At 37.3% G+C, this 13,292-nt stretch overlaps 2 protein-coding genes across 3 annotated transcripts in view; one reads left to right on the top strand and one right to left on the bottom strand.

The window, feature by feature from the left end:
• LOC110263018 lies at positions 622-1,268 on the top strand. The gene is made up of 2 exons (XM_021103554.1): positions 622-867; positions 949-1,268. The coding sequence occupies exons 1-2, from the start codon at positions 661-663 to the stop codon at positions 1,192-1,194; spliced, it is 453 nt and encodes a 150-aa protein (XP_020959213.1). The 5' UTR covers positions 622-660; the 3' UTR covers positions 1,195-1,268.
• The window catches only part of LOC107644150 (serine/threonine-protein kinase EDR1), a 129,025-nt gene continuing 125,998 nt past the window's right edge, over positions 10,266-13,292 (bottom strand). Inside the window, exons 5-6 of one of the 2 annotated variants that reach the window (XM_021102778.1) lie at positions 10,887-11,062; positions 10,266-10,453 (exon numbers count right to left, since the gene is read on the bottom strand). In XM_021102778.1, coding sequence (XP_020958437.1) covers positions 10,930-11,062 — 133 coding nt within the window. In that variant the 3' untranslated portion in view covers positions 10,266-10,453; positions 10,887-10,929. Of the gene's footprint in view, positions 10,454-10,884; positions 11,063-13,292 lie in introns of both variants that reach the window. The other variant, XM_021102777.1, reaches the window with a different exon arrangement.

Below are 13,292 nucleotides of genomic sequence, written 5' to 3' on the forward strand. Positions count from 1 at the left end.
ATAATCTAACTGAAAGTTTTAATCTAGTATATAAATTTAACTACAAATTTTTAAATTATAAAGATCTAATTAAAAATTTGATAAAATTATAAATACTAATAAAATAATTAAATATAATAATAATAACAACAATAAAGGGTTTATGGTTTAGAGAATTTGTTGAGTAGTATAATGTTAAAAGAGGCCAAATTAATATGTTTGAAGTGATTAGCATCACCCTTGCCATATGGTACACCTAATATACACCCGTTTGTAAAATTTTGTCCAATTCTACTATATAATTTTTCAAGTGAAGTGGAAGACCAAAAATATTTAATATTGAGTAAATAGCCAAATTAGTCCCCGAAAGATAGCCTATTCTTCAAACGAGTTCCCGTAAGAAAAAGATAATAAAATTTGTCCCCGAAAAATTTAAAATTGGTAACGTTAGTCCTTCCGTCAAATTTCCGTCAATTCCGTCAGTGACGCCGTTACCTGTTGCTTAGGTGGCTGTCAGTGTGGCATATGAGCATGCCAGCTTGGCGCAGAGTGACTGGTGACAAAATATGTTTCCATATGTATGTCAAATTAGTCCTAGGTCTGTAAACCCTAATCCATTCTTCGTTTTAAATTGCCATTGTTGCTGCAGCTTGAGCTTGATTCTGCAGAGGCCGAAAATTCATGACCGGTTGCACGATGGGTAGCGTAGGTGGGGGTCGCAGTGGACAAGCGTCGCAATCACACGGAAGCCATGCCTCAAGCTCTTCGCTGCGGTGGCGGAGGAAGAACTCCGACCAAGTTTGCTTTTGTGGGCTGAAGACAGTGATCAAGAAGTCTGGGACAAGAGAAAATCCTGATAGATTGTTCCATGCTTGTCCAAGATACCGGGTGAGTTATCAATGTAGTCTTCTTGAAGCTTCAAATGATTTGAGTTGGATTTTGACAATTTGGTACCCTGATGTTGTGCAGAAGGGCAGCCACTGCAATTACTTTAGGTGGGCTGAGGACGACGACTATGAAGGATTAGAGAACTTAGGAGAAGTTAAAACTGATGCACAAATGGAGAGTGATGCTGCTTTGTTAAACCATAACATATCTTGGAGAATGATGACCTTAGAAGCTGAAGTAAAAGCACTTAGGATGCAACTGTATTTTGGATTAATAGTTGTGATTGTGGTTTTTATGATTATGTGTATGTTCTTTAGTGAGAAGTGAAGCAGTTACTGTGAAAAGGTGAAAAGGATAATGCTGTGAACCTTGACAGTTTTCTGTTGTTGTGAAAACCTTGTATGTTCATGTTTCTTTACTAGTAAAAAGGTTATTTACATGCAATTTTGTTGTTGATCATAACATAATATAAGCAAATCAGTCAAAGCAGAATTAAAATTAAGTGAAGTAGGAATAGAAAAACATGATAACATCACCAATAGTGAACTAGTTTCCATTGTCTCAGATTCAAATAAGAACATTGTTTTAACATGATAATAATCCAAAAGGTTGTAGCTGACAGTTCAAAGCAGTATACCATAAAGGGCTATATAAAAAACAGGGCTATTGAAGATACCACAACTCCCACATTGTTTATAAAAACTAAAATTTAGCCCCGACAAAATAACAGATACTAAATGCCCTATATCTTATGTCTTCAAGTCTTGAAGTCATTCCATGTCTTTTTTTCTGGAAGGTTTGAAACCCGGAGTTGGAACAAATGTCATGAAGCTGGCAAGTTTCTTGGCTGTTGCGGAGCTGCTACCCTTGATGGTTTCAGCAGATACAGCAACTGCTCCTAGAGAGGCATTTTCCTTTGCCCTGGCCCTGGTTACATGGAGTTTTGGAGGCCTTCCTCTTTTTCTAGTCTGCATCAAACAGTTTTCATCATTGTCTGAAATAAAAAATAGCTACAAGTAACCAATGCTAAAATTAAAACTTTTTACAAGATTACCTGAGTGACATTGGTTGAGGTTTGGGACTGTTGTGTCAGTGGAAGCTGAGCATGCTGAGTAACAGGAATTTCAGTCTGTTCATCTGGAGCAGCTACTGCTACTGCAGGTGGTGTCTGTATGCGCTGAGTGTGATCTTCCCTTTCTGCTTCTGGACCAGGTGCAGGTTGTGGTTGTTGAACAGCTGCAAGCTACAATTGCATCATCCTTGCTTTCTCCTGAGCATTGTCTTGCTTTTTCTTGCTGCAAGTTCTCTTGTTGTGGCCCACCTCTCCACAGTACATGCACCGAATTGGAGCATACTTCCTTTTCATTTTTGTCTTCGTGCCAGTGGGTCCTTCATCCTTGTCCTTCCTTCTATTTGTTGTTGGTCTGCCTGGTTTAGGTTTGATAGGAGGTGGAACAGGTGCAGGAGAACCAGTTTTCTCCCATAGATCTTGTCCCTTGACAGGATTAACATTGAATTGGTATGTTCTTCTGTAAGCATCCATGCTCAACCATTCGTGGCAATACTCCTCAGGCCTCTTATCATTTTTTTTTCTTGGATGGCTGATATTGCGTGCATACAAGGCATGCCTATATTTTTCAGAAAAAAAAAAGTCATTCAGTTAAGTATGAATCATGGTATGCATATGAAAGATGAAATAAGTTATGAATTCAACCTGTCAACTGCCAAAACCTGCAGGAGCAAGTATGCTTCCCCAAATCTACTACCATATTAGTAGGCCATCCTTGAACTTCGTAGACTTCCTCTTTCGCATCACCCGACCAGTAGGGAGTCCAGTTTCTGGATAACTTAATAAGAGATTCTAGCCTACTTTGCTGAACTGGAGCAAGTTTTCCTTGATAACTCAGAAGCTTCAGTTTATTATCAGACATGCTTTTCATAACCATTCTTCGTACCTCCTCTGCCAGACTCAGAATAGGCTTACCTCTGTCATGCTTCGTCTTTGCATTGAAGGATTCACAAGCGTTGTTGCAAATGTTGTCGACCTTTAGCCCTTCACTGAAATGGGCTTTGGTCCAAGCTTCCTTCGGCCACTTGGCTAAGTATTCCCAAGCTTTTTGATTAATCCTTTTGACTCTATTCATATTCCTCTCGAACTCAATCGGGGTCCTCGATCTTGCACACTCTCAGACCAAGTCCTTAAGTTCGACGCTGCCCCACTGTTTGAAGAAGTTCCTCCACAAATGCCACACACAAAATCTGTGTGGAATAGCTGGGACGAGTTCTTTGACTGCTGGTATTAACCCCTGCAAAAAAAAGTCAAGCCCGATAAGATTTACAGTCATAACAGTCCTCAAAGAAGCATCATTAAATAAAAAAAGTCCTTAAAAATCAAATCGTGATTCAAATTAGTCCTCACCTTTTGCATGTCTGATATGAAACACAAGTTCTTTGCCTCATATTCTCCCAGGTCTGATAGGAGCAGCTCCAAGAACCATTTCCAGTTCTCTTTGTTCTCAACATCAACAATTGCGTATGCAATCACAAAAATGTGATTGTTTGCATCCTGTCCGCATGCAGTGAGAAGCTGTCCTCCGTGTAAAGTTTTCAGGAATGCACCATCTAGACCTATCAATGGCCTACAGCCTGCTTTGAAACCCTTCTTACAAGCATCTAGACAGACATAAAATCTCTCGAACTGAGGCGAATTATCAGTTATGGAAATCACACCCACCTGAACTGTCGAACCTGGGTTGGCAGTGAGCAATTCATGTGCATAATCCCATATCAACCCGTATTGAGCAATCTCATCCCCTTCAACTATCTTCCTAGACCTCTCGAACTCAACCGGGGTCCTCGATCTTGCACACTCCCAGACCAAGTCCTTAAGCTCGACGCTGCCCTACTGTTTGGAGAAGTTCCTCCACAAATGCCAGACACAAAATCTGTGTAGAACTGTTGGGACGAGTTCTTTGACAGCTGGTATTAACCCCTGCACAAACAGTCAAACCCGACAAGATTTATAGTCATTACAGTCCTCAAAGAAGCATCATTAAATCAAAAAAGTCCTTAAAAATCAAATCGTGATTCAAATTAGTCATCACCTTTTGCATGTCTGATATGAAACACAAGTTTTTTGCCTCATATTCTCCCAGGTCTGATAGGAGCAGCTCCAAGAACCATTTCCAGTTCTCTTTGTTCTCAACATCAACAATTGCGTACGCAATCACAAAAATGTGATTGTTTGCATCCTGTCCGCATGCAGTGAGAAGCTGTCCTCCGTGTAAAGTTTTCAGGAATGCACCATCTAGACCTATCAATGGCCTACAGCCTGCTTTGAAACCATTCTTACAAGCATCTAGACAGACATAAAATCTCTCGAACTGAGGCGAATTATCAGTTATGGGAATCACACCCACCTGAATTGTCGAACCTGGGTTGGCAGTGAGCAATTCATGTGCATAATCCCATATCAACCCGTATTGAGCAATCTCATCCCCTTCAACTATCTTCCTAGATGCCTTAAGAGCTCGGGTTATGCATGAACTATTCAGCTTGACGTTGCACTTCCTAACAAACCACTCATACAGCTCCCTATGCTTCATCTTAGGGTGCTTCCTAAGTTTTGGGTATAACTTGTTCACAGTCCATTCCAATGTAGCAGCTCTATTTTTTCGCTTTCTTGCGCAAGTGTGATTGTCAACTAGTGTTTTTATCTGCCAGGAACCATCATTGGGGTTATGTCTACAATATACTACCCATGAACAGTCTTCACACTTACAAACTGCCCTGACTCTAACCTTGTCATTCTTACAGAACCTAATATTCCTACCCCATTGTATAGTGTAATCTCTAGTGGCAGCCATAAAATGTTGCTTGGATTTGAAAACCATACTTACCTCAAACTTCAGATCACCAAATTTGGCCTTGTCATTATAATGTGGATACACAGCTAGCCCTTCATCTTCAGAGTCTAACTCATGGGCAGAATCTTCTAACTTCCATTCATCTCCATCTGATGATTCTTCCCAATCAAATTCGTCATCTGATTCTGAAATTACATGAAAATACCATAAGATTTGTGTAGAAAAAATAAATTAGTGGAATCAGATCTGTTAAACAAGTAAATTCAATAACAGACACACAATTAATCACTAAATACCTCCATCAGAGCATTCATCAGATTCGATGTCCTCATAGCTGGAGTCATCAGTGTCAATAGCTTTGTCCCTTCTTCTGTCAGCAGCAGGCCTATGTTTCTCTCTGTGATCTACTTTCTTGGCCCAAGAAGACTCTACTCCATCAACTCCACTATCGCTGTCACTACTGTATATGGAATCTCCTGCAACTTTTGGAGGCTTGTACAAACTGTCTTCAGCACTATCATATGAATTTGAATCATGAGATTGACTATCATCTGCAAGTGGAGTTGCCTTAGCCTGCCTTCCAGATCTTGTACTGGTTGTGGCTTTCACCTTCTTGCTGATCTTGTCGGCTGCTGTAGCCTTGCTACTCCCTTTAGCAGCCTGGGATTTAGTCCAAGGTTTGGGTTGCTGGATGGGCTTTTGCATGGGCTTGGTTTTGGGCTTTGGAGTGGGCCTAGGTGTGGGCGTACATGTGGGTTGGGGGTTAGGCTTAGGTGTGGGCTCAGGAGTGGGCTTAGGTGTGGGCTCAGGAGTGGGCTGAGGTGTGGGCTCAGGTGTGGCTTTAGGTGTGGGCTTATGTGTGGACTGAGGAGTGGGCTTAGGTGTGGGCTGAGGAGTAGCCTTAGGAGTGGGCTGAGTTTTGGCTCTTTTTGGCTTAGGTGATTTTTTTGTTGACTTACAGTAATCTTGGGACATTGCATCATTGTGGTCCTTCTTCGGTTTCTCTGCTTCTTCAGGGATGGTTGGCAAACAAAGTACTTCATCATCATCCTCACTCATGTAGAAAACCATGTGTGGCTTAGACACAACATGCTCAAAATAGATGTTGATGAGGTGATGATTCCTCCTGCAATCCTTAACCAATTCCAACAGATCAGTGTCATTTTCTAGCTTCCTCAACCCATTTTCCAGCAGCGTTCCAGGAACTTTCCACAAGCAGTTGTTCATCTCAGCATATCCCAGCTCCTTGTAGTATCCCTTCACAAAGAAAACGTCTAGAGTATCTGAATCTACACCTATTAATACTTCAGTATTATTTGGTTCATAACACAGATAGCCTGATTCATCTGTTTGGAACTTCCCACCATGGTGAAATACAAAGGTCATTGGGGGACCTTCCATCTGAAACCAAAACAGCAACAACGGATGCAAATTTATTTCATGGAGAGGCAATGCATATTCAACATCAACTCCCAAAATGAATCTAACACACACACATGCACATACACATAGCACAAACAACGTTCTCAAGAATCCAAAAACAGGGTCATATCATGGCTAATCACCAAAGCCCTAAGCCTGAACACATTCTCCTAAACCCTAACATTGCAAACAGTAACAATGGAAGTCCAATGATAATACAACCACATTGATCAGGAGATAAAACCAGAATCACTCTCACAAAATAAGAAAAGATAGCTAACCTACCTCTCACGCAAGGCGATGGAGTGCCCTTTTCGGTTGACCAACGTGGTCGCAAACTGCTCACCAACAACTCCAGCACACTGTCGTCGTCGGTCAAGCCTGGTCGTCGCTGTTCAATGCTTCGTCTTCCTGGAGAAAACAACTAAGATGAAGGGATTGCAGGGGTTCTTTCTTTTCGGAAGAAGGATGTAACTTGAGAGAGAATACGAAACAGGGATGAAAACCAAGCGTTGTAAAGGAGCAACTAAGAAAACGATGCCGTTTCAGCCTTCGCCTACGTGTCACACTAACGGCTAGGTCAGCATATGTTCACGCCGTTACTGAAACATTTGACAGAAGGACTAACGTTACCAATTTTAAATTTTTCGGGGACAAATTTTATTATCTTTTTCTTACGGAGACTCGTTTGAAGAATGGGCTATCTTTCGGGGACCAATTTGACTATTTACTCATTTAATATTATGATAGGAAAGAATATACTAGAGAATTTATATTTAGATAATATTCATGCTCTAACAATTAATCAGATTTAATTTTTGTTTATGCCTCTTGATAATTGTTTATTTATATTAAAAATCTTATCAAACAATATTGACAAATCAACTTATCAATGAAAAAGATTGATTGGAATAAATAAAAAATTGTCGCCGAATAAAATATTACACCCCATAGCTATTAGTTATTATCATTAAAATTACGGGGATGCTACACATCCATGTAACCATGTAACCAAGTTGGCCCAATATAAAAAAAACCTAATACCATTAAATGAAACGTGAAATACACGCGCCCAATACACACGAAATTGCCCAACGCTTCTTCTTCTTCTTCTTCTTCTTCTTCTTCTTCTTCTTCTTCTTCTTCTTCTTCTTCTTCTTCTTCTTCTTCTTCTTCTTCTTCTTCTTCTTCTTCTTCTTCTTCTTCTTCTTCTTCTTCTTCTTCTTCTTCTTCTTCTTCTTCTTCTTTTCACGCTCGTTTACGCACGGAGCGTCTTCTTCTTCTTCGCGTTCCTCCTTCTCCTCCTTTTTCGTGTTCCTTCTTCTTCACGTGTTTTCTCCTTATCGTCATTCTTTTGTTGTTGTTGCTACTGTATTTTTTTGTCTTTTTCTCATTCTCTCTCTGGTGAAGAAGCAGTAGAAGGTGAGAAAGAAGAGTTTTGAATAATATAGAATGAACCGAACACAGTACTCATGGTGAACGAAAATCTTAGTTTTGGTGAACCGAAAACATTACAATTGTATAATACTGAGTGAACGAAACATAATCCATTATATAAAATAAAATTCAAACAGTTTTTTGCAGAATGAACCAAACATAGTACTCATAGTGAATTGAACACAGTACTCATGGTGAACCAAACATAGTACTCATGGTGAACCGAAAACAATACAATTGTATAGTACTGAGTGAATGAAACATAAGCCATTATATAAAATCAAATTCAAATAACTCTGCCAACAATTTACATATTATCAATTCAATTTAATTCAATTCAGTACACCTCCGTTCATTTAATTCAATTCAAATTAGCAATTGCATTCCATTCAATTCGATTCAAAATTGAATAATCCAAACTTTGTCAGTTTGATTCGTTTCAGAAGAGTAATCCAAATCGCTCTCCTGTTTACCAAAAAAATTATGAACCCCTAAACACTGAACCCTAAACTCTAAACCCTAAACACTAAAACTAGAACCCTGAACACTGAATCCTGAACCCATAAACCCTAAATCCCTAAAACCTAAACCCTAAATCCTACACCCAAAAACCTAAACCTGAAACCCTAAACTCTAAATCCGAACCCTAAACACTGAACTCTGAACCCTAAATGCTAAACCCTAAACCCTAAACCCTAAATCCTGAACCCTACTGTAAACCCTAAACCCTTAAATCCCTGAACCCTAAACCCTAAACACTAGACCCCTAAACCCTAAACCCTCAACCATGAACACGGTGAACCGAAATTAATTCACGGGGTGAACCAAAAGTTTGAAACACACTAAACCCCTGTACACTGAACCCTGAACCCATAAACCCTAAACCCTAAAACCCTAAACCCTGAAACCCTATCGTCATTCTTTTGTTGTTGTTGTTGCTGTATTTTTTGTCTTTTCCTCCTTCTCTCTCTAGTGAAGAAGCAGTAGAAGGTGAGAAAGAGTTTTGAATAGTGCAAAATGAACCGAACACAGTACTCATGGTGAACCAAACACAATACTCATGGTGAACCGAAATCTTAATTATGGTGAATCGAAATCTTAATTACGGTGAAACAATTATATAGGGCTTAAGGAAGAAAACAGAACATATAGGTCTAATTTTTGTTAGACTCCTTTTAACGGACCGAACCGAAAACATGAAAGTGATGAACCACCTCTTTAGTACTTACCGAATCGAAAAGTTACTCACATTTACTCAGAGTTACTTACAATTACTGACACTCACAATTACTCACAGTTACATATTATCAATTCAATTGAATTCAATTCAGATGTAGATCACCTCAGTCCATTCAATTCACTTCAAATAAAATTAGAAATTTTATTCCATTAAATTTGATTCAGAATTCAATAATCCAAACCTCATCAAATTGATGCGTTTGAGAAGAATCATCAAAATCACACTCATTCAACTGATTTGAAGTTAATTCATTCATTGTTTCAATTCAAAAGTGCAGATCGAAGAAGAAAACGAAGAAGAAGATGAACAACGAAGATAATTGCGTTGAATCAATCCAGATCCATAATGCAGAGAAGAAAAACACGAAAGAGGAGAACAACAAATTTAATTAGGTTGAAGAAGAAGAAGAAGAAGAAGAAAGAGGTTTACGTTGTATGAAAATCTTTATTATATAGGTTATAAGAGGCGCGTGTAAAACAAACGGGAGTGTGGGGCGTGAAGTAAAAGTTTCTTAGATACAATCCATGTAATTTTTACATGGATGTAGAGCTTTTCTCTTAAAATTAGGGACACTAAATAATAATTTTTTACCAAGAAACAATGACTGCTCTTTAAGTCTGTTAATTTAAATAAATTTTTTTAATGTGAATTCATTGAACAATGTATTTCAAAACATTTTTTTTGGTAAAATATTTTTTTATAAAATGTATTTCTAAACATTAATAGTTACTATTTGGAGTTTTGGACATGAATAAATCCTCTAAAAAGATTCTAATATACATTATTCCAAAAACAAAATTCAAAATAAGTAAAGAAAAAATATCGTAACAACAATCAATAAAATAAAAAAAAAACACACACACAAAAATGGCCTCGAGGTCCATCCGTAGAAAATAATTCACTAACCTTATTTTATAGAGGAAACAAAACTTCTGTAACGAAGCAGAAAAGCTGTCAAAGACTAGGTAAATGTGTCTGCTCTAGAGTATGCCACCTCAGTTCATCATGTGAAAAAAAAAAGTTTCATTAGTATAGCAATGGCCTTTTATGATATTACATTTTTTTACTTCTTTTATTTCACTTAAAAAACACCGATAAAATTAATGTGAATTTGTTGGTAAAAAATTCTTAGATAATTTAATACATTTGATGAAACAGTAAGAAGCTCCCAAACATAATGAATTTTTAAACGTCAAGAAGCTCTGGTTTTCCAAATTTTTTGTTAAAAGATAATAACAAATGCCTCCATTTGTGTATGTTTTTATATCTTCAAAAGAATATAAAGCACAACGAACAAAAAAAATATAAAAAAAATATGCAGCAAAAAATAAAAAATACTCTTTTTTTAATTTTTACTAAATCGAACATAACACTTGATCCCATCTAAATTGAAAAATGAAAAAAATAAAAAATAAAAAGCTTATCCAATTTGCATTTACAGCAAAAATGGAAAAAGGTATGGTTAGCTGAGTCTGCACCAACTCTTGATGACCGAGCCTTCTCATGCCTACCTGGTTTCGACACTTCAGATTGAGAACCAATGATCGGCTCGTGCAACGACTTTCAGCGCCGCCATTATTTCTATAGTTCTCAACTTTGGATCTCTAGCATACACAAGAGTATCATATGGTCACACCAACCATAATTGTAGGTTAAGTATTATAAAGGTTCCTAAAGCTTAAACATTTGCAAGAGCATCTCTGCATATGTGAAATATTTTCAACAAATTTTTATAGTCTAGATTTTAGAAGTTTTCAATTAAGTCCATATACTGTACAAATATTTTTTAACCAAGTTTTTTAGTTTAAAAATTGTGTAATCAAGTCTTTATCATGCATAAAAATCTTTAGAAAAAACGACGAGTCTTCATTACAGGGGTTTGTTATTAAAAAAATGGTTATAGTGAAACAAAACTGTACCTTGACAAGATCAAATGTGTATTTCCTTTCATGTGATTATTCATATCCAATAGAACAAGTGGTTTTCAGAATGCTATAAACAAGAGTTCTGATATCTTAGATTAAGGATAAAATGATTGAAGAGTACACTCACGTCTGCCAGCATTGCTTGATAATATCCGTGATAGCAAGGTCCATATCATCTGGAATGACAAGGCAACAATGCTGGAAACTGACAGTACCCGCAACTTGCATCCGATTCATTCCACTCCAGGGCTGTTTGCAAAGTAGAGAGCTCCCATAATATGACTCCAAACCTATAAACATCGCACCTGGATATCCAATCACCACTTGTTATAATCATAAAATTATGAATACCTTAAAAGGGTGGCAAAACCAATGAGAAGAACCACGAGACAAGGAAGCCAAAGAACAATAGTTATATGTAATCAAAATTCTAACTTATTTTTTCCTATGCCAGATGATTCAGGTCAGAGAGGAACACAGACTATGAAAACCTCCTCCACAAGCAAAAGAAAGAAAAATTTAATGATGAAAACCAATGATAACTGAGCTTACTTTTCATTTGAAGGTTTTATTTCTTAACACTTCAGGCACCATCCACTCGGCCTGCAACATGTCATAAAAAAATGAATATATTGCAATGCCAAACAAACGCTTAGCAGCAAAACTAAATAGGTGCAGAATATCGGAACTGATCAAGCATACAAAAGAGAGAAGCTTGAGGTAGAGAGAAAAAATTATAAATAGTATAAAGTTAAAAGAGGATGAATTAGTATGTTTAAAGTGGTTAGCATTACACTTACCATAATTTTGCTGATACACTTAATATACACCTGTTTATAAAATTTTGTCCAACTCTACTATATATTTTTTCGAGTGAAGTGGAAGAGCAAAAATATTTAATATTATGCTAGGAAAGAATATATTAAGAAATTTATATTTAGACAATATTCATGCTCTAACAATTAATCAAAGCCTTGACTGGGAGTTGATTGGTTGGAATTTCTACTATTGATGGGGTGATTGTAAGATTAATTTATAATTAATGGTTGTTCTGTTTGGTTATCCTTTACTAGGTAAGGAAAAGTCAAACAAGTTGGAATGCCAGATCTGTTCACAAGTTGCAACCCACTTAGTTCAAAGGGATTGGCGTCGGTGACAGGATAGCAATCCAACATTTAACCCAATTACAAATTTTCTTTCAATCCCTCCAACTCAAGAGTTCCTTTTAATCAACTCCCCATCAAATAAGGAAACTACTTGCTCATTGTAAATAAAGAATCCGTAGCACATGAAAGGGAATTAAAAGAAGACATGATTATTGGAATTGAAATTGAATTAAAAAGAAATAATCCTTGCATTAAATAATCATAAAAGTATCTGAATGACAAAATTGAACAAAGCAAAGAACATGGAAGAATGAAACCAAGTTAAAAAAACAAACTAGAATGACGAAGTCTTGATGAGGAAATAACTCTTCTCAATGTTCCAATGCTAAGACCAATTGAAAATTAAAATTCTAAAACCTAGAGAGAAAAACCTAAGAGAGTAAAAAATTAGATCTAAAACTGTCTCTGAATGAATGTGTTATTTGTTTCTGCATGTTCTCTGACTCTAGTCTGCTGTTCCGGGCCGAAAACTGGGTCGAAATAGGGTTCAAAATCGCCCCCAACGAATTCTGCAGATTATGCAGATCGCACATGTCACGCGATCGCGTCATCCACGCTACCGCGTCGTCCACGCTACCGCGTCGCTTGGGTTTTCCAATCCGCACGGCCGCGTGAACCATGCGGCCGTGTCACTGTGATTTGCTCTCCTTCGCGCGGTCGCGTGAGCCATGCGACCGCGTCACCTCTAGCTGGTTATCTCCTCAAATTCTTGTGTTTCTTCCATTTTTGCTAGCTTCCTTTCCAATCTCCAACTCATTCATGCCCTATAAAGTCTGAGACACTTAACACACAGATTACGGCATCGAATGGAATAGTAGAGGAGAATTAAAATTGAGTAATTAAAGTCTCTAGGAAGCAGTTTTCAAACAGGTAATAAATTCTGGGAAGAAATCTAATATGCATGCTAATTTAATGAATAAGTGGGTAAGGATCATGATAAAACCACATAATTAAACACAATATAAACCATAAAATAGTGGTTTATCAACCTCCCCACACTTAAACATTAGCATGTCCTCATGCTTAATTGAAGGAGATAAGGAAATGAGCATGAACATGTAGAAACTCATGAAATACAATGCAAACCTATATATATATATATATATATATATATATAAATGCAACTACATGATTCTTGTCCACTTGATTAAAAGTAAATAAGCTCTTCAAAACAATTACAAATCAAATTCCACTAATTCTATCATTATACAATAAAATGGATAAAAGTGCAGGAAGATAGCTCATGAAAGCAGGGAACATGAAAATTCAAGCATTGAACCCTCACTGATAATGTATGTACGCTCTGATCTCTAGTGTATAGGGGGATCACTCTATCCTTCTCTAATCATGCTTTCTAACTTTTGTTCTT

The sequence above is a fragment of the Arachis ipaensis genome, chromosome B05, assembly GCF_000816755.2.
Source record: "Arachis ipaensis cultivar K30076 chromosome B05, Araip1.1, whole genome shotgun sequence".
Lineage (NCBI taxonomy): Eukaryota > Viridiplantae > Streptophyta > Magnoliopsida > Fabales > Fabaceae > Arachis > Arachis ipaensis.

Bases quoted from the DNA above. Each gene is read 5' to 3' on its own strand.
- LOC110263018 (XM_021103554.1), top strand. From the start codon at position 661: ATGACCGGTTGCACGATGGGTAGCGTAGGTGGGGGTCGCAGTGGACAA. The intron at 868-948 runs GTGAGTTATCAA...GATGTTGTGCAG, and splicing joins ATGCTTGTCCAAGATACCGG to AAGGGCAGCCACTGCAATTA.